Here is a 22,167-nt window from a genome sequence, read left to right as displayed (position 1 = left end):
CACATAAAATAACACTTAATTTCAACATTTACTATCCTTATCGAGTCCCATACAAAGCATGCTGGAAAGTGGAAACTGTCTGCCCAGTTTCATTAATGCTGCATTAATTGACTTCCATTGTAAGTGTCTCACTGGAACACACATTTAAAGAAAAGGAGGGACGAGTGGAAATTAATTTTTGTGGTAATCAACATTATGACACACATAATGTCGAATGAGCTGAACTTGTATTAAACACGGAATATTCCTTTAACACCACAAGAAGTATTCATGTAGTCCCAACTCAAATGGATTAAGTAAACTTCCATTTTACAAATTGAAATGGAACACCATGAAATCAAGTTTTAGAATTGTGTGGCTTTAGTGCAGTTTAGTTGCTTTTGTGTAGAGTGCATTATTAAGTATTTCTTATTTTTTTGCTTTTGACTAAGACAGGAGACATCCTAAAGTTCTGTAAAGGTGTAATTTCAGGTTATATGTCATTCAGATCATCATTAAAAGTGCCAGGAAAGTAATATTTCCAAAAGTGTCCCACTTTGCCCATTTTCCCCGGTTTGTTGTGGAATCACGAGCATGTAAGTGTGATTACTGTCAGATCATTGATAAATAAACGCAGCTGTGCTCATTGGATGGTGTGTGTGTCAGCATCAGCATGTGTGTGTGTGTTATTGGTTCAGATGAAGTTCAGTGCAGAACCAGGAAGAGCGACACCAGCAGAACCGTCGACGCGTCACAAGGATCGTGTGTTTGTAAGTACATTTATAGCAATTAAACACATGAAACTGTTCACAATGCGTCTGTATTCTCTCTCTTTAAAGCACGAACACGTGATGTTTGCACACGGATGATCAAAGGCGGATTAAACGGTGACGTGTTATCGTGAGTTATTACTGGAGTGTGTATAACTGCAGTTTTGGACCAGTGTTTGTGCTTTAATTCTGATGATGATGATGATGATGATGATGATGTTATTTATGATATATGCTGACGTCAGTTCATAAGACAGCTCACGTCGGCCTGTATGAGCGGACACACTGTAACAATATCAATCATTAATAAACACCGCAACAATGTTACAAACTCGACATTTACAGGCGAGAGATGCATGACGTCGACACTATCACAGCTACATTTAAATCATCATTATAGTGGACAAACTTTAGATATAATAATGCACATGAGCACTGCTGTTCATCGCTGCTATATTTCCACTATATTTCATCAGTTTAGTTTGAAACATCATGTTCTGTTTGAGGTCTGAAGGTCATTTTAATATCTCAAAAACATTCATGCCATTTGTACTCTTATGAAAGGAGATTATAAAGCATTTCAGAGTGATAACTCTTCTGTTTGGGTGTCAGAAACTCATGAAGAAATGCACAAACACTGCTGACAACTGCTTACTGTGTGTGTGGTTTGATTGTTTTCTACAGTGTGTTAAATAATAACAGAAATAACTTTACTGTTTCTGAAAAGTGCTGATTTATGATCAAAGTTTTGATCGGATCAGAGGAAAATATTGAAATAATCTCAAGGTAAATCATTTGGGAATTATTAAAGGAGTCATTCACCTAAACTTTTTATTTTTGTCATTATTTGCTCCCTTTTTCACTTATTAAAATGTCCTGTAGTGTGACGAATTAAAAGGACAAATACTCCATGTTGTCTTTCAGTTAGTATGACGTCTTACAATTGCATGATAATTAAGCAACAATTAGAAAAATGCTATTAAAAATAGTTCAAAAGAATAATTCACCATTCACTTTCAATTTATGGAGGAAAAATAAAGTCATACAGTTTTAGAACAAATGATTTCTTGGGTGAATCTCTTTAAGAAACTGCTTAACATGTCATAATAATTCCCCAACAATGACTAAAATCAGTTGTTTTCATTGTTGTGTTTGTTAAACGTTTGGCTGACGTTTTAATAAGTAATTTTCATTTGATATAATGAGGGAGTTTCCATGATATTATATGGCAGGAAGTCATATTTCTAGTTGTGTTTTGGTTTTATAAAGTCCATCTCATTCACACAGCTGAACAAAACACCGTATAAATCCATATAAACAGCTGATGATGTGATAATAACAGTGACTCCATGAACTATAACATCTGTCATGTACGAGTTTGAGATGAAATCATTCAAAGCTTTGAACTATTAGGAGACTTATTTACATCCTGTAACCTGATTGAATGATTTTACACTTTCTAATAATAATGTGCTAAATATATTAAGACAGTTAAAGTCATTTTCTCCTCTGTGTTATTAATTAATCATCAGTCACTGTTAAAATCACGTCATATATTGTGATTTGTATCTATACATCCACAGCTTGGAAACATCAAGGCTGGTTCAGTCTGAAAACTATTGCAACATTTATTTAACTCATATTTAATCCACAAATAATGCAGTTTTAAAGGTTAATCTGCTGCTCCTCAGGGTTCCCTTCATTAATGTGTTTTTGCTAATTATATATTTAATAACATGCCAGAATATTGAGTAAATATCAAACTTATAAAATTGTTTTAGAAGCATAAATGCGATCCGATACTTGATCAAAGCTATATAAATAAAAATTTGATTATTTAGATAATCAAATAATCACCTATTTGTTTTGTTTGATTAATCAGATAAAAAAGACACATTTTATTTCCATTATTTTATTACTAAAAAAAACCCCATAAATAATTGTATGCTGTACATTGTGTATTAAATATGTTACTATATATATTGTTTACATCTAAGCATCTGGAACCTTTTGAAATCAAACAAATTTAAGGTAAACAAACTTAAATGAGCTTTATACCTATTTACAGAGTTGGTACTGTAATTCTAGTGAAAAGTTTGTTCACTATTCCACAACAGATATTAATTATTTCGATAATATTTAGTAATGTGATGTCAAACCAGGCCAGTTTGTTTACTAATATCAGACATCACACACGAGGAAAACTTTATCCATAATTTGTTTATAATTCTGAAAGTTTCAGACTTTAAAGTCCTTTATTGTACTTGCAGCTATGGTTAGCGTAACAGTGGCATTTGTAATAATATATCATAAATAACCACAGGTAAATCCATGGATGGCTCCTCATTACTGTGGGTTGCTCAATGAAGCTAGTCTTTATAAAAAAATAATTCTAGTATTGTTATATTATTTGTTATGGATAATAATAGCCTCAACACTTTTAGAAACCCCACAGTTGTTATAATGAAGTCTGATAGATGGAACTATTGAACAGTTCTGTTAGAGTTTACCGACCGTGATATATTTGTAGCCTAAATGTGGTAATTTGTAGTTTACAAAGCCTCTCTTTTTCTCATCAGTCCTATCTAGTCGTTAGAGACGTTTGACTTCAAAGTAGAAAAAATAAAGAAAATAAATGCCCCGTGACGTACAAGATTCCTTTGATATCATTTTCTTTAATTTGATTTAAATAGCAACAAAAACTACCGCAGCACTTTGCTAAACACCGGTTTGACACTAAACACTGCAAAATATTCCTGATCCATGAGATGTGTGTGTGTGTGTGTGTGTGTGTGTGTGTGTGTGGTGTCTAAAGTTTGATCTCATTTTGAACATTTTTTAAAGTTTGCAAATTTATATAGCTGATGCACATTACACATTGACTGATCCAATCACAATGGAGATTCATTTGTTTATAGAATAATTGAGACGTTATAAAATGACAAATGTGATCAAAATTAACAGGAAATGGTGCCCTCTTTACTGAAGTAGATATTCTCAGTAAGCATCATCTTTATTTATTACTCAAAAAAATCATCTTGCTGTCTCAAAATTATTTGCAGTACAACTATCACCGCTAAATCTACACCATATCAATATAAACACGTGTGTGTTAATAGACTCCCTCACCACCTTTTTTAAAAACTGAATTTTAATCAAAACAACATTCCTTTATTGGCTACTTTTACACAAATTATGTTGCTCCATCAATATTCAGAAAAAAGAAACCCATTTTTTCAGTCTGTAACAAGAAAAAAGCAAATTTTCCTGAAGGTGTGTCTTTTGCCCCGTTGTACCCTATATTTGATTTGGGTGGCACGAAATTTCACATGGGCGGCTGCTGCTGCAAAAATGTCAAAGCAGGAAATGACACATTTAACCAAAATGATTGTGCTCCCTTTCTCTATTGTAATGGGTTTGATTGACACAGATGTATGCGCTCTCGCTTGGTCATTTAAGTTTAACAGTGACTCGCTTGTGGTAAAGACAAACAGTTTTGCGAGATGGAAATACACACCTGATTTTGAATGAATAACATTTATACATTGTAAAACATAGAAAATAACCGTGAAATGTAAGTTATGCACTGGAGAGACACACCTGATGCAGCACCGCTCCACATTAAAATGTATTCTTCTCATATTCTTTGAAGTGTTTAACATAAAGTGCTCCCCTGTACTGGACAACTGGTCGTGTTTTTTCCGCTTCAACATGTCTCCACCATTTTTCAAACGAGTTTCATCATGCAAGCTTACTTTTCACTCCTGTAAAGTGACATCACTGACGGAGCTTTTCCGTGCATGGCACACATATCCAACTAATCGATAATGAAATTCATTGTCAATGATTTTCATTATCGATTATTTTCGATTTTATCAATTAGCTGTTGCAGCCCTAAATCTCACAAGCCTTCAGTACATTACATTACACAATAACAGTTCTTATTTCATTTAGAGTCAGACATGAAGTCTTAAATCCTGCATCAGTAAGATTAATTTAGTGATAAGCATTTTGATCACTAAAAAGAACAAGCTCATAAGATTCATTTGTTTAGGAATTAGACTACGCTCTTATCTCTGTATGTTCTGTTCTGTAGAAAAAATTGCACTTTCCAGAACCGTTAACAGAACCGAAAGTCAAGGTTTCTGTATTTTTTAAGAATGGAACCCATTCTGACCAAGAACTGGTTCTTGGTTCCCAACCCCAGAGATGTGACAGACTCGAGCAGAGTTAAACTTTTAACAGATATTCATTGTTAAGTACTTGGCGACCTTGAGTTGTTAAATCAATGTCAGTGTGAACGCCCCTTAAAACCAGTTTAATTTAAAATCTTTTTATCCTGTAGGTGTTTTTAGGAAACATGTGATGACTCATGCACGGAAAAAAGGTTCCCTCGGCCAGTATCATGGTGAGGGGTGGGGCCACATAGAGAGCTGGTTGCATGAGGAAACTTTGGGTGGAGTCTTGCCTGTGCGTTCATTGCAAGAAGGCAAGACAAAGAAGGACATGGCAAAAAAAGTAAAGACCACGAGTCACGTGCCAAAACGTTCAATGAAAATGGGTAAAACTAAGAAGGACTTATCCAAGAGAGAGCAGAGGTCAGAGCGCAAACGGAAGCTTTACCCATTACGGAGAAGGGGTGGCGCTTCAGAGAAGAAGGCTTTGAGTTGTCATGTTCTGCTTACTCGTCTAGACGATTGGGAAGAAGACAACAAGAAGAGTAAGGCAGATCGCAGCAGAGTTTCAGGGCACAAATCCAAATCCAAATCTAATAATAAAGCAGAAAACAAGAGGGAAACCACCAAAATCATGAAAGAGGCCACCATTTATAAACCTTTAACTCAGGAGCCACGTAAACGTAGACTAGCCTCTCTCAACGCTGAGGCCGTCAACAGTCTGTTGCTTGAGAAAGCGGATGGACCACCTGGTGCCAAACTTGCCAAGAAACAAGGATATGGTACTACTTCTGCTGAACAAACAAAGACTTGCCCGAACCCAAAAAGGGCCTCGCAAGCTTCTAAGTCTGAGACATGCCAAAATCCCAAGCAGATGAAGAAAGACAAGGTTGAAGAGAAGGATAAGAGTGAAGTCGGTCTGTATGCTCCTACACCCAGACGATTAGCTGGACTCAATGCTGCTGCTTTTCTGAAGCTCACAAGCTCAACAACAGGAAATAAGCTGAGGATAAAAACGGACAATAAGAGCCTTTGTGCATCAGGGAAACATGCCGTACGCTGCAAGCCCAAAGCGCAAAAGTCTAAAAAACAAATCTGTAAGCAGCCTGTACTGAAAGACTTTGAGTTGAAACTGAAGGATGAAGGCTCTCCGGAAAGCCATCGCTTAACCAAACCAGGGTACCAATCCTGTAATATGCTGGGATATCCCGTGAAAGTCGTTAAAGAGGAACAGGTGGAAGCAGACTTGAGTCCATATTATTGCTGTCCACCTGAAGGTTCAGTTGAGTACTGCCACAGGTTGGCACTCTTCCTCGAGCAAAAGGCCTACGGCGAGACCGAGGAGCACCCCGTGACCTCAGTCAAGCATGAATGCCTGGTTCCTCCACCCTCACTGGCCCATCCAGCTCTCACCCTGAGTGCTCATCCATGCCTGTGTGCAGATCCGTGTCACTCTAGTTACTATGTCCACATCGCCCACGCTAGACCACCAGGAGCCAGTTTGAGCACACAGCCGCTACCATGCGCACACAGCCCTTTTTGCCCTCATGGGGTTTCTGGATCCAAGCTGCTGGCCCCCTCAGGTATCCCACACCATGCCTTCTGTAACTCAGTAGGGTCACCCTGCTACCGTGAGGCCTGTACGGTAAACAGGTACGCCTTTAGTGCCATGCAGCCGGTGACCAGCAGGGCATGCCCTTTCTCCACGAACTGCTCCAACTGTAGCCACCCTATCAAAACAGGTAAGACATGATAAAGCCATTGGAAATGTTATTAATACTGCCTATTGATATTATTGTAGCACAATATCACAATATATTCTACTAATTGACAACATTACAATATTATATTGATGTTATTTTTGGGTCTCTGGCAGCCGACTAAAGGTTCTGCCATTTTGAATTTAGCCAAAAAATATAATTTTTGGAACTTGGCCAGCAGTTTTAATCAGATTTTCCCAAAATTCAGATCATCTTGAGATCTTGGTGGTCAAAAGTTAAAGGGAGGGTGACATACCGGTTAAATCAGTATACCAGAAGAGATGCGTCAACTGAGTATCGTTTTTATCGCAGTTTAAATTCTGCCTCATGGTAGGGAATGTGCATTCCAATCAGATGTTGCGCTACAAATTATATTATAATTAGGGCTGTCTATTTAATGTGTTAATTTAGTGTGATTAATTATATAACAAATAATTTGTTAAAAAAATGTATACAATTAATCATGCCCGCTGATGTGTAGGTAAATTCTGTAATAAAAGTATGGATTTTCTTACCATATGAGCCGCAAGTGGGCGGAGGGATCTTCCAGTGTTCATTACGTATGTGAGATGTTTGTTGAGGTGATGTCAGCAAGTGAAATCACTGACTTTTTTAAGCTTGAAGTACTTTTTACAAGGCACGTCAATAGGTGGCAGCACGCCTCAACAAACCTCACAAGCAGTGCAGCCAAGAATGAGGGAGAAGAGCAGTGGAGAGAGAACGCATCCCTGAGGAGCACCAGTGCTAATAGTTAGGGTCCCGTATGTGATTTTTTTTTCTAGTCTCACTAGCTGCTGCCTATCTGTCAGAAAGCTGGTAATCCATAGACAGATTGGGGAGGGCACGGAGAGCTGGGTCAGTTTGGTTGAGAGAAGATCAGGCATGATGGTATTGAAGGCTGAATTGAAGTCCACAAATAGGATCCTTGCTTAAGTCCCAGGTCTGTCGAGGTATTGCAGCATCATCCACAGACCTTTTTGCTCGGTAAGCAAACTAAAGGGGGTCCAGCAGGGGTCCAATGATGTCCTTCAGGTAGGCCAAAACCAGTCTCTCAAACGACTTCATAACCACAGGCGTAAGTGCGACAGGTCTGTAGTCATTAAGTCCTGTGATTTTGGGTTTTTGGGGACCGGAACAATGGTGGAGGATTTGAAGCAACAGGGAACTTCACACTGCTCCAGTGATCTATTGAAGATCTGTGTGAAGACGGGGGCCAGTTGGTCAGTACAGACTTTCAGACAGGAGGGTGAAACACCATCTGGCCTGAAGCTTTCCTAGACTTCTGTTTCCGGAAGTCCCGGCACACATCCTTCTCACAGACCATAAGTGCTGGTTGAGTAGCAGGAGGTGGGAGGAGGGGGGTTCCAGGAGGTGTTGGTGTGTGTGTGATGTGAATATCAGAGTGGGGGATGGGTGTGAGACTGGGCTTTTCAAACCTGCAGTAAAACCTATTTAGGTCATTAGCCATTTGTTGATTCTCTATAGAGCGAGGGGGTGGTGTCTTCTACTTGGTGATGCTTTTCAGGCCTTTCCACACAGATGTAGGATTGTTGGCTGTAAACTGTTTTTTCAGCTTTTCAGAGTAGCTTCTTTTAGCCACTCTGATTTCCTTAGTGTGTCTCTGCCCTGGTTGTAAAATATTTTATCCCTACTTCTGTAAGCATCTTCTTTGGCATGACAAAGCTGTCTGAGTTTTCTTGTAAACCATGGTTTATCGTTATTTAATGATAAAAATGTCCTAGTAGGGATGCAAATATCCTCACAGAAACTGATATATGATGTCACAGTATATTTTAGCTCGTCCAGTGGCTGCAGCTTCAAAAACACTCCAATCAGTGCATTCAAAGACGGCTTATAGCTCCAGCTCTGCTTCATTGGTCCATCTCTTTACAGTCCTTGCTACAGGTTTAGCTGATTTTAGTTTCTGCTTGTAGGTTGGGAGAAGATGAACCAGACAGTGTTCAGAGAGTCTCCTAAAGCTGCTCGTGGGATAGTGATATGCATCCTTTACAGTGGTGTAGCAGTGGTCTCTTTGTATTTTGGCAGTTCACGGGTGAGGTTAGCTTTTATTAAAATCTCCCAGAATAATGATAAGAAAGTCCTGGTGTTGTTGCTCCGTGTCTGTGATGTGATCAGCCAGCTGTTGCAATGCTGCGTTCACGCATGCTTGTGGCGGGATATAAACACTCGCCAGAATAAACGAGGAAAACTCCTGCAGCGTGTAGAAAGCTTTACAGTTGAGTACTTCTAAATAAGGACAGCACATCTTCTATAGCGCTGTTACACCTGTACACCAACCTTCGTTGATGTAAAAGCATGTTCTGCACCTCTTGTTTTCCCAGATGATTCCGCAACACGATCCTCTCTGAACAGGCAGAAGCCCGGCAGATGTAACACGCTGTCCGGAATGTCTTCATTCAGCCAGGTTTCCATGAAACACAGAGCAGCGGAGTTAGATATGTCCTTTATTTGTTTGAGTGAGCAGAAGCAGTTCGTCCGTTTTGTTGGTGAGGGAGCGGACATTAGCCAGATGATTACTCTGCAGTGGTGTCCTAAAGCTGTGTTGACAAAGCTTCACAAGCGTGCCGGCGTGCCTCCCTCACTTGCGTCTCTTGGAGCACTTGTAGAACATCGCTGCGCCTCCAACTAATCTCTAATAAAACATCTGAGTAATCAAACACTGGCAAAAAATGATCAGGTGTGCCCTTTTGAATATTCAGCAGTTCATCCCTGGTGAAACTGATCAGGAAAGAGTGACAAAAAACATGACAAACAAGCAATAGTAACAAAAACGCTAGAGAGCTCCAAACCGAAGCAGACATCCATGGCACCATCTTGTACAATATTACCTGGCATTATCACACATCAGTGAGGTTTCCCAGGACTAGTGAAACGTTGAAGGAAAAAAGTCTGTTAACGTTAGTTTTCTCTGTGACTCTGTGCCACAATAATGCAATTTATTTTAAACTGAATTTTAATCTGTATTATACTGTATAGGCCCTACATATTATATTTATAAACATTTTAATTATTATGCATTATTTATATGAATTATCTTTTATTTGGGGGCCATTCTCAGCAAATAATGATGTATGCGATTAATTGCGATTAATTCGATTAATTAATCGGCATGTCATGTAATTAATTCGATTAAAAAATTTTAATCGATTAACAGCCCTAATTATAATCAGTATATTTATTTGGGGACTTGGTGGACAGAAAACATTTACGTCGAAGTCATCTAGTTGATTGCTTCTCTGTTCTTTGAAACTGAATGTAGTCAGATGATGTTAATGTTGAAATATTTGGATTAGTTTACTGAATCAGGGTTCTCACGGTCATGGAAAACCTGAAAATATCTTAAAAACCACAGATTTTTTTTGTGGGTTTTTTTTTGTACAATATGGAACACTTTTCTAGTTATACTCGGCTCAAAAATGTGTTATTGGCACATTACACTTGTTGTTTTCTAGTAGCCTGTATGTACATATACTGTATTAAACGTGTTTTCTTTCAAGTTACTTTTGGTGCAATAAACAATCTTAAGTATTTTGTCTTTTTCTTGCTTAAGACACATTAAGGGAAGTATTTAAAAAATATTATAAATACATTGGAAATTACAGAATTGTTGTATTGAATCAAATGTAATTGTTCTTAATTCACAAAAAAATTGCTTTTGAATAAAAAAACCTATGAATCGAATTGTATCACTTTCAACCCAAACATTCACACCCCTAGAGAGAAGCGATTCGATTGAGTAAATTACCTCAGGAATTATAAAATAACACCTTTTGTCCACTGTACATTTATATCTAGTATAAATTCATCAAAAAGATTTTTTGTATTTAAAGGAATGCTAAATCCAAAACAAATATGTGAAGTAGAGGTTTGCTTCAGGATCAAAACAAATGCTTATATTCAACTAAAAAGAGAGCAATCTCATTTTTGGCTTGGATCGAAACACAATGTAATTAGTAAATTAACTAATTATTAAAAATACATTTGTATTTATTGATAAAGAGCAATGGACATGACATGACCTTTAAAAAAAAAAGCTAAAAACATTTAGTTTTATAATAGTTTTTGAAACACTTTCCATAAAAATATACATTGTTATATGAATATCAACCAAAAATTTCAAGACTATCACAAAATACTAATTTTTGTTTATATCACCCATGATACCAATGTACCTATGTAACGGCTAGTGTATACGTCATTTTCTGCATGCCGTTTCGTCTGGCACACGATTGAGTGCTCAGCCTTTCGAAGTATACTCTATAAGTATACCCAAGTGTACTTCAGCCTTAACGCTTCAATGAATTTGACGGCAAGGACATCAGACAGGAAGTGAGGCTGTATCTTTGCAACACTTTGATGTATTGACATGCAACTTATGTATCACTGCCACAATGTCCTGAACGTACCTGACGAGTTTGGTGAAAACGCCACAAACTGGCCAGAGTGCAAAATATAGCCAAAATAGTGATACATTTTACATAACTTTGGCCTAAAATGATGCCCTGTAATTGCTGTCTGCATCTATATACTGTACAAGTAATAACAGTATTATGGATTCCTCTTGGAAAGTATTGAATGAATGCTGATGGATCGTCTTTCTCACATTGTGTTTTTTAAAAGGCTACTCCTCATCTCAAGAAGAGCACAGTTGCACATTACTCGTTCCTCCGGCTTTGCCTCTATCCAGATGCCCTAGTGTGCCCAGAGTAAACCCATCTTCCCCGGCTGTGCCACGTCTTCTCAACACGCTGTCAGACCGCAGACAGGCAGAAGTCCATCTTAAGGTGGCCAAAGAATGCCCCCAAAACACCAAACCGCCCAACGGCTCACTCGCTATAGGCCACACGAGACTGTCCCAGAGACCACCAACCACCGGTCCAGCAAGTGCCAAACATCAGAAGAAGGTGAGCCGCCGCCGGGTCACAAACGGGTGGCGACCTGTCGGAGTGCCCACGAAAAAGGAGGTCTTTATTGCGGTGAGTGTTTAAGTCCTCTCAAAGGGGAGTTTACTGAAAATTAAAGATTTTAAATGTAAGCATCCGTCTGATGCATGAGTACATCAAGCAACTATTAAAAATGGAGCAGAGGGAAGTCAATAAAAGAATTCTGTTCAATTATATGAAAATAAAACTAGCAATTTTTGTATTAGGGCTGGGCGATATATTGAAAATTAACGATATAATCGCAATGATTTTGCTGCTGATATAAAATTCAGCATTATCGTGTATATTGCGATGATTTAAATATGCTTTTTATTTTGCCATTTAGTTTCATAAAGAGCATCAGTTGACTAATTTCACAATCCTTCAGGGCTGCACAATTAATCAAAATAACATAAAAATGTCTTTATGGTCATGTGAATATTAAACTGCGATTAAAGACAGAAAAACATGTCTGTGTGCGCTTCAGAAGGTGCGCTGTTCTGTGAATGCGTGGGGCTCATGGGCTCGTGTTTTTAACGCTTTTAGAGCAGTTCACCTGCATTGAGAAAGAAAAGTATTGCAAGTTTAAGCATTCGCAACTCCAAATATTAGTAACCACTACAAGTTATACAAGTCTACAAAGGTGGCACAGTATAACAGAAAAGGAGATGAAATCATTTCACCAGATGCATAACATTCCCAAACGGGATATATCCGCCTCCAGAAGGCACTTCGAACAGGGAACAATTTTGGCTGCCATGTTGAAGGGACGTTCCAAACCAAAGGGCTTATAAATAGCTGCTTTGAAGGGCCCTTCAAAAGGGGTGTTTCCGTAGGGTTCAACAGATGGACACTTCGCTGTCAAGCGGACCAGAACCAGAGCATACGTCACAAATAGGGAGGTTTGCCAAGTTTTTATTTATTTTTTTTTATTTTTTTTCTCCCCAATTTGGAATGCCCAATTCCCAATGCGCTCTATGTCCTCGTGGTGGCGTAGTGACTCGCCTCAATCCGGGTGGTGGAGGACGAATCTCAGTTGCCTCCGCATCTGAGACCGTCAATCCGCGCATCTTATCACGTGGCTTGTTGAGCGCGTTATCACGGAGACGTAGCGCATGTGGAGACTTCACACTATTTTCCGCGGCATCCACGCTCAACTCGCCATGCGCCCCATTGAGAGCAAGAACCACAATATAGCGACCACGAGGAGGTTACCCCATGTGACTCTACCCTCCCTAGCAACCGGGACAATTTGGTTGCTTAGGAGACCTGACTGGAGTCACTCAGCACGCCCTGGATTCGAACTCGCGACTCCAGGAGTGGTAGTTAGCGTCAATACTCGCAGAGATACCCAGGCCCCCCTGCCAAGTTTAATTTAGTGTAAATTAATCCAGCTGCAACTGCAATCTGTTTCTATAAACAAAAACATGACATCCCTTCATCTCCATAGTCTATAAAAGCTTTTAATTATTATAATGAACTTTTAAAAATGATTTTAAAATGATTGTTATTTTACTGTAAATTCGCTGTATCAGTTATTCTAAAGGAGTTTAAATAAAATAATAATACAAAGTGGAATTTTATTTAATAAATGCACTGTACATTTGTTTATTGGATTCTTTATTTAAATAAAAAAAAAAAAAAAAAAAAATTTAAACATGAGGCTAAAGATTTAAATAATTTATTTTCAGCTTCTATTCTGAAAGCAGTTAGTGATGCAAAACCATGTGTAAGTATTTCTGACTAGGTTCAGGTGATGTTCATTAGCGACAGCCTTTGTGTGACGGCAGCGGCTCCTTTGGCTTGGATAGATGACACTGAAGTGCGTTCTGAATGACTGACATTATTTAGCCCTACACCCTTCAACCCTCTGAAGCTCTCACTCTGGAGGGTAAACCCTCTGAAGGGATTAGGGCATAGGGATGAGCCCTTCAGAATGGAACGCACCCACTGTGAACGGCACACAACAACTTCCATGTCAAAATAAAAGCTCCACCTTGTTCATTCACAAAAAACTTTTTAATTCAAAAATACATTGTAGCGCGGAGGATGGCGGGGCCAGGCCGGAATGACGCATGCCTGGACCCCAATCAGCCTGATGAGGCGAGCGAGGGATAAAGGTGACCGGAGACGGCAGTTTGAGAGAGAACTAAAGGAAGCTGCCCTGTATGTGTTTATGTTTGTGTGTTTTTTAAGTTTAACATTAAACTATTTATATTGTCAAGCCGGTTCTCGCCTTTCCCTCTAACCCATTTACACTGGTGCCAAAACCCCGGAGGGAGGATGGATGCCCGTCGTAGTGTCCTCGACACTGCCTTCCACCCAGGGGAGCGCCGCTGCCATCCGCCGGGGGATGGAGTAGCCCGACCACCATCCGGACTGGACTCCCGGACCGCCTGGAGTGATGGAGCCGCTGTCAGGGGCGGAGGAGTGCCCTGCCGGCCGCCAGAAACGTGGAGGTGTCGAGGGAAGACCGCTGTCCGCGAGGGGAGGAGGGAATCGACTCCCTGACCACCTGGAGTGGTAGGGCCACTGCCAGGGGTGGAGGAGTGTCCCCACGGGCCGCCAGAAACACGGAGGGGCATTCTGTCTGCTGGGGGTCGGAGGTTTGACTCCGGTCCGCCCGGGGATGAGCGGTTGTCATCCGCCTGAGAGGGTGGAGGAGTGATCGAGGACCATGCGACGGCGCCTCAGAGAACTGACTTCACAATATAAATATTGTTTAATGATAAACTTAAACAAAAACACACAAACATATACAAGCAGCTGACTGTAGCTCTCTCTCGAACTGCCGTCTCCGGTCACCTTTATCCCTCGCTCACCTCATCAGGCTGATTGGGATCTGGGCGTGCGTCATTCCGGCCCGGCCCGGCCCGGCCTCCTCCGCGCTACATACATGAAGGTAAATAATGCTTTTTATTAAGCTACTATGTGTCATTATCAAACATATCAATGTGCATATCAATGAAAATGATTAGATCACATTCTCCCTTCTCACATTCTGTTCATTTTGTGAAAAACTGTGAGGAAACATGCCTAAATAGATTTTTATTCAATGCCTTTAATAAATGGAATCTACTTTGCTGCAATGGCTTGATGGTTTGAATGAAATGATGGTTCCTCTGATTAAAACAACAACTTTTGAGCCATTTCAGAGCAAATACATAATTATCGTGATATCTGTCGAAATATCGTCAATAGGCTGACAAATATCGATATATAATTTTTTTTGCCATATCGCCCAGCCCTAATTTGTATTGTCTAAACGCTTTACTTGTCTGTTGCCACAATATGATATAATGTGTTTGAATTATCTCAATTATAATGTTTAGGCCTACATATTATATTTATAATTATTTTAATTATTCTAAATTACTTTTATTTGGGTGCTTTTCTCTAAACATTGATATGCGATTAATTGCGATTATTGGCACAATGTGTAATTGATAAAGAAATGTGAATTTTGAGCCCTAATAATTATTTATATATATACAGTTGTGCTCAAAAGTTTGCATACCCTGGCAGAAATTGTGACATTTTGGCATTGATTTTGAGAATATGACTGATCATGCAAAAAAACTGTCTTTTATTTAAGGATAGTGATCATATGAAGCCATTTATTATCACATAGTTGTTTGGCTCCTTTTTAAATCATAATGATAACAGAAATCACCCAAATGGCCCTGATCAAAAGTTTACACACCCTTGAATGTTTGGCCTTGTTACAGACACACAAGGTGACACACACAGGTTTAAATGGCAATTAAAGGTTAATTTCCCACACCTGTGGCTTTTTAAATTGCAATTAGTGTCTGTGTATAAATAGTCAATGAGTTTGTTAGCTCTCACGTGGATGCACTGAGCAGGCTAGATACTGAGCCATGGGGAGCAGAAAAGAACTGTCAAAAGACCTGCGTAACAAGGTAATGGAACTTTATAAAGATGGAAAAGGATATAAAAAGATATCCAAAGCCTTGAAAATGCCAGTCAGTACTGTTCAATCACTTATTAAGAAGTGGAAAATTCGGGGATCTCTTGATACCAAGCCAAGGTCAGGTAGACCAAGAAAGATTTCAGCCACAACTGCCAGAAGAATTGTTCAGGATACAAAGAAAAACCCACAGGTAACCTCAGGAGAAATACAGGCTGCTCTGGAAAAAGACGGTGTGGTTGTTTCAAGGAGCACAATACGACGATACTTGAACAAAAATGAGCTGCATGGTCGAGTTGCCAGAAAGAAGCCTTTACTGCGCCAATGCCACAAAAAAAACCTGGTTACAATATGCCTGACAACACCTTGACACGCCTCACAGCTTCTGGCACACTGTAATTTGGAGTGACGAGACCAAAATAGAGCTTTATGGTCACAACCATAAGCGCTATGTTTGGAGAGGGGTCAACAAGGCCTATAGTGAAAAGAATACCATCCCCACTGTGAAGCATGGTGGTGGCTCACTGATGATTTGGGGGTGTGTGAGCTCTAAAGGCACGGGGAATCTTGTGAAAATTGATGGCAAGATGAATGCAGCACGTTATCAGAAAATACTGGCAGACAGTTTGCATTCTTCTGCATGAAAGCTGCGCATGAGACACTCTTGGACTTTCCAGCATGACAATGACCCTAAACACAAGGCCAAGTTGACCCTCCAGTGGTTACAGCAGAAAAAGGTGAAGGTTCTGGAGTGGCCATCACAGTCTCCTGACCTTAATATCATCGAGCCACTCTGGGAAGATCTCAAACGTGCGGTTCATGCAAGATGACCAAAGACTTTGCATGACCTGGAGGCATTTTGTCAAGACGAATGGGCAGCTATACCACCTGCAAGAATTTGGGGCCTCATAGACAACTATTACAAAAGACTGCACGCTGTCATTGATGCTAAAGGGGGCAATACACAGTATTAAGAACTAAGGGTATGCAGACTTTTGAACAGGGGTCATTTCATTTTTTTCTTTGTTGCCATGTTTTGTTTTATGATTGTGCCATTCTGTTATAACCTACAGTTGAATATGAATCCCATAAGAAATAAAAGAAATGTGTTTTGCCTGCTCACTCTTTAAAAATGGTACATATATTACCAATTCTCCAAGGGTATGCAAACCTTTGAGCACAACTGTGTGTGTGTATATATATATATATATATATATACATTTACATGATAAAATATAAATGAATTAGTTGTTCTGAGTGTGCTGCAGTTTTAACTGTGATCATGTTGATTTTTCAGGGCGATGATGAGATGGTTCTGCGTCAGTGTTATGAAGGAGTCGAGCGAGATGGTGAAGTGATCAGGGTTCGAGACACGGTGCTCTTACGATCTGGACTCCGCAAGAAATCCCTGCCATATGTGGCCAAGATTTCAGCTCTGTGGGAAGATCCTAGATCAGGTGATAAATGGAGCTTATCGTTTATCCATTTATTGTTGTCACCAGCTTGACTGTTTGTAGCTGTTTACACTACACACCTCAACAAATCAACATTCAGTTTTTGTTTCATGTGTAAATGTTTATGTTGTTATATTTAAGAATCAGAACCAGAATGAGCTTTATTGCCAAGTATGCTTACACACACAAGGTTTGTCTTGGTGACAGAAACTTCCAGGGCAAAGAGGATGCAGTGTATATACATACAAACATATACATTTAAACATACAGGGCCTTGCAAAAGTATTCAGACCCCTGACCAATTATCACATATTACTGAATTAAAAATCGTGCAATTAAATTTCATTCTGTTTGATATTTTATTTTAAAACACTGGAACTCAAAATCAATTATTGTAAGGTGACATTGGTTTTATGTTGGGAAATATATATATATAACTGAAATAACTTGCTTGCATAAGTATTCAACCCCTGTGCTGTGGAAGCTGCCAGGTTACTCTGATGAAAGAAATTGCCCTAAAGAGAACACAATTACTTTTCCATTGGCATCTGCCTGTGAATCATTAAAGTTGCAATCACATTTTCTGGATAAAAAACCCACCGTTGAAGGATCATTGGTCAGGCTGTGAATCTGAAGGAAAATGAAGACCAAAGAGCATTCCAGAGAAGTTAGAGATGAAGTCATAAAAATGCATAGATTAGGGAAAGGGTACACAATAATCATCCAAATGTTTGGATATTCCAGTGAGCACAGTTGGATCAATAATCAGGAAGTGAAAGCTGCACCACACCACCCAGGCACTGACAAGAAAAGGCCGTCCCTCAAAACTCAGAGCTCTAACAAAAAGGAGACTTGTGAGAGAAGCCACAGAGAGGCCAACCTTCACTTTGAAGGAGTTACAGAGTTCAGTGGCTGGGAGTGGAGTAATGATGGACCAGTCAACCATATCAAGAGCACTGCATAATGCTGGCCTGTATGGGAGGGTGGCAAGAAAGAAGCCGTTACTCAAAAAGTACCATCTGAAAGCACATCTGGAGTTTGCCAGAAAGCATGTGACTGACCTGGCTGATGTGGGAGAAGGTTTTGTGGTCAGATGAGACCAAGGTAGAGCTTTTTGGCCAAAACTCAAAGCGCTATGTGTGGCGCAAACCTAACACTATGCCTCATGACACACCATCGGTGGTGGCAGCATCATGCTGTGGGGATGCTTCTCATCAGCAGGGACTGAGCATCTTGTTAGAATTGAAGGAAGAATGGATGGAGCAAAATATAGGGAAATACTGCAGGAGAACCTGCTTCAGTCCACTAATAAACTGAAGCTTGGGAGGAAATTCACCTTTCAGCATGACAATGATCCCAAGCACAAGGCCAAAGCAGCATCGGAGTGGCTCAAGAACAAAAAGATAAATGTCCTACAGTGGTCCAGTCAAAGTCCTGATCTCAATACTATTGAGAATCTGTGGCACTATTTGAAAATTGCAGTCCACAAGCGTCACCCAAATAACCTGAACAACCTGGAGCAAACCTGCAGAGAAGAATGGGCCAAAATCACTTCATCACAGTGTGCAAAGCTGGTACATATGTACCCTAAAAGACTTAAAGCAGTTATTGCAGCAAAAGGTGGCTCAACCAAATATTAATGTGGGGGGGGTTGAATACTTATGCAAGCAAGATATTTCAAGATATTCCCAACAAAAAAACAATGTCACCTTACAATAATTGATTTTGAGTTTCAGTGTTTTAAAATAAAATATCAATCAGAATGAAATTTCAGTGTATCATTTGTAATTCAGTAATATGAGAGAATTGATCAGGGGTCTGAATACTTTTGCAAGGCACTGTATATACATATATAGACATAAAAATAAAAAATAAGATATAACCAATAACTAAAAAGAGAAATGTACAATTACAGTTCTGTTCAGGTGATGTAATGTATTGAAGATGATGGAGGATATGTTAAAGAATATAAATGAAATGGATGGATTGAATGTCGCACATGGTTGTATTGACAGAACTTCTCAAGTTGCTGATAATGACTTGTCTACCCAATAATTGTACTGTTGTCTGTGTCGTGCTGTGTTCTGACTTTGTTGTTGTTTCAGGAGAGCTCATGATGAGTTTGTTCTGGTATTATCAACCTGAACACACACAAGGAGGCCGGGATCCCAGCATGCACTGTGAGGTGAGACACGGACTTCAAAGTCAAGCATCACTTGAACTACTGTTTGTATTACAGCTCCAGACTAAGATCAGCAGATGGGTCTGATTTAAAAATACTGAGGATATTAGGTCTGCACGATTTGGACAAAAATTGCAATCATTTTGAAAAATACTGCCATTTGCGATTTCACTTGCAATATGATATCATTTCAACCAAAATTTGGTAATGTTTTGCCCATGTTCTATTGCCAATCAGCAGGGTCTGATATGAACTTTTTAGCCCACCAGCCTCAATGACTGCAGGCGTACAGAACCCCCTTGAGGACAAAACTGGAACATTACATTATTTTACAACCTGAAACAATCTGATATAGAGAGAAAAAAGTGCCCGCCAGAGTGGCACATGACACCACAAAATTCACCGGCCAAATTGAAAATGTACCCGCATTTGGCGCTTGACAGGTGTTCATTTCGGACCCTGTGCTTGAGTCTCTTAAACAGAACTAAACCCAGACCATTTTCCACTTCAGCCACAAGCAAACAAATAAATAAACAAAACAGGGAAACAAAGAGAAATGGTCTCTGCCCACTATTCATCATCATTATTTTTTGGAATCCAGTCAACTTATATATTATATTGTATTATTATTATTATACAATATTAATATACCTGTATTTCTGAAATTAAATCTTAACCTGCATGGGGCATTGCTATGCGGTCAAATTCATTTAATGAAATTTCAGCCATTTAATAATCTCATATGGTCATATCACGACTTCGATTTTATTTTGATTAATTGTCCAGTCCTAGATATTATTGTATTGCACAAATAAGTGTAATTATAAATAACAGTGCATGTTTTGTCCCACTGCAATGCACATTTGAGATTAAAGGTTTATTCACACCATATTCTCGACGAATAGGCCAGATGAACTGCAGAGAAAAGTTCTGTTGACACCGAGACCGAAATGGATAAAATGAGAAACATTCTTGCATGGATCTTTAAGTATTCAAATGTCAATGCATGAGATGAATATATTTAACACAGTTGAGGCAGTAATTAATTTCATTATGTTCTTTCCATGTTTTTGATGCATTGATGAATACAGAATCTGTTTTTTGTGCGAGTGAGATGAGTAAAGAGCGCTGTTGGATACGTCCCGTGTGTTTTGTCTGTCTTTTATATTTCTGCACGTATTTTGCTATGAGTATATTCCAAACAAACTCCTGAACCAGCTTCTCTTTTTTTAATGCCTGGATAATATAACATGAGGTACAGTGATATAAATACACATGGAATAATATGCATTAAATAAAATATGATGCATAACATTCAAAATAATATAAAAGAAGACTATTGCATATTTATATTGAATTCAAGGTTTCTTGCGTGTGGTATTTTCTACTGTGCTGTTTAGAATGTCGGGACCGTTTAAAATGGTTTTAACTCGCCCTGCAAATGTAAAAATGTAGTTTTTGTGTTGTTTCAGAATGAGATCTTCGCCTCTCGACATCAAGATGAAAACAGCGTGGCATGCATTGAAGACAGATGTTACGTTCTGCCGTTAGCACAGTACTGCAGGTGAGTCCGGTCACCATTAAAACACACATTATGTGTTTGCTTATAGAGATGACGTATAATTACATCTGATGTTGCAGATTTTGTGCATTGGTCAAGCGCCGATCGGAGGGCGTATGTGACAGCACGCCGGTGGTGCCCGGCCCTTCAGACAGTGCCATCCCTCCTCACCGCCTTGTGCCCGATGACGTCGACCCTGAGCTGGTGTACCTGTGCCGCCATGTCTACGACTTTCGATACGGCCGCATCCTGAAGAATTTGCAGTAAAACTGAAACGCAACCCAAAGTCTGTGACGCACAATGAAAGTGACCCAGAGAGAGGACGATTCTACATGATGTCCAATGAAACACCCGATTCAGAGGTATGTGGGGTCACTATACAGACAGAACATGGTGATCTAAGGGATGAGAAGTTGAGAATCTGTCCTAACCCTAACTGCCAATGGAAGAAAATACTGAGAACAAGAATAAGACTCAGTGAAAGTTTCTCTGTGCATCAGTTCACTGAAGGTTCGGCCCTCTGTTCAATGGTCATGTACACTGGACTGAAGAAGATCTGAAGGATCTGAAACTACAAAGCAGACTTTAAGTCTGAGTGAAGTACAGACACAAGACCCAGACCTGTCAGTCCAAGAACAGATGATATTGCAGCTGACCTGTGATTGTGTTAATTATCAGTGATTAAATTAATGATACCGGACGTATGTGCGTATGTGTGCACATAGAAGAGCGCTCATGATTGCGACCATGTCTGTCTGTCTGTCTGTCTTGGTGAGATTCAGGAAACTCTGTTGAGAGGTCGTCCATCCAGATCTAGAGAGTACCAAATATTTCAATATAACCCTGAAAACAAAGAGTAAAAATATATAGATGTGCTCGAGGAATTTGCAAACTTTAAAGGGATAGTTCACCCAAAAATGTAAATTCTGTCATCATTTACTCACCCTCATGCCATCCCAGATGTGTATGACTTTCTTTCTTCTGCAGAACACAAATGAAGTTTTTTAGAAGAATATTTCAGCTCTGTAGGTCCATACAATGCAAGTGAATGGTGACCAGAACTTTCACTTTACATTCTGAAAGTCGCATGTGGTTTAGTTTCACTTTCAAATCTGAAAGTGAAAGGGGAGATTTATAGTATGCAAGCACTTAAATATTGATCTGTTTCTCACCCACACCTATCGGATCACTTCTGAAGACATGGATTAAACCACTGGAGTCTTATGGATTACTTTTATGCTGCCTTTATGTGCTTTATGGAGCTTCAAAGTTCTGGTCACCATTCACTTGCATTGTATGGACTTACAGAGCTGAAACATTCTTCTAAAAATCTTCATTTGTGTTCTGCAGAAGAAAGAAAGTCATACACATCTGAGATGGCATGAGGGTGAGTAAATGATGACAGAATTTTC

At 39.4% G+C, this 22,167-nt stretch overlaps 2 protein-coding genes across 3 annotated transcripts in view; one reads left to right on the top strand and one right to left on the bottom strand.

Annotated features, from left to right (window-relative positions):
- Positions 1-22,167, bottom strand: part of LOC127409695 (CLOCK-interacting pacemaker-like) — a 287,186-nt gene that overhangs the window by 32,848 nt on the left and 232,171 nt on the right. The gene's annotated exons all lie outside the window — the stretch shown is intronic.
- Positions 683-21,680, top strand: LOC127409618 (bromo adjacent homology domain-containing 1 protein-like). Of its 2 annotated transcripts, none has more exons than XM_051644302.1 (7): positions 683-749; positions 5,095-6,666; positions 11,326-11,609; positions 16,856-17,015; positions 19,118-19,197; positions 20,667-20,758; positions 20,836-21,680. In XM_051644302.1, the coding sequence occupies exons 2-7, from the start codon at positions 5,115-5,117 to the stop codon at positions 21,020-21,022; spliced, it is 2,355 nt and encodes a 784-aa protein (XP_051500262.1). In that variant the 5' UTR covers positions 683-749; positions 5,095-5,114; the 3' UTR covers positions 21,023-21,680. The 2 variants fall into 2 exon arrangements, with proteins under 2 accessions (XP_051500262.1, XP_051500261.1); XM_051644301.1 differs by having other exon boundaries at positions 11,326-11,681.

This window comes from Myxocyprinus asiaticus, chromosome 19 (genome assembly GCF_019703515.2).
Source record: "Myxocyprinus asiaticus isolate MX2 ecotype Aquarium Trade chromosome 19, UBuf_Myxa_2, whole genome shotgun sequence".
NCBI lineage: Eukaryota > Metazoa > Chordata > Actinopteri > Cypriniformes > Catostomidae > Myxocyprinus > Myxocyprinus asiaticus.
Note: the sequence above shows the minus strand (reverse complement) of the source record. Positions and strands in the feature narration are given on the sequence as shown.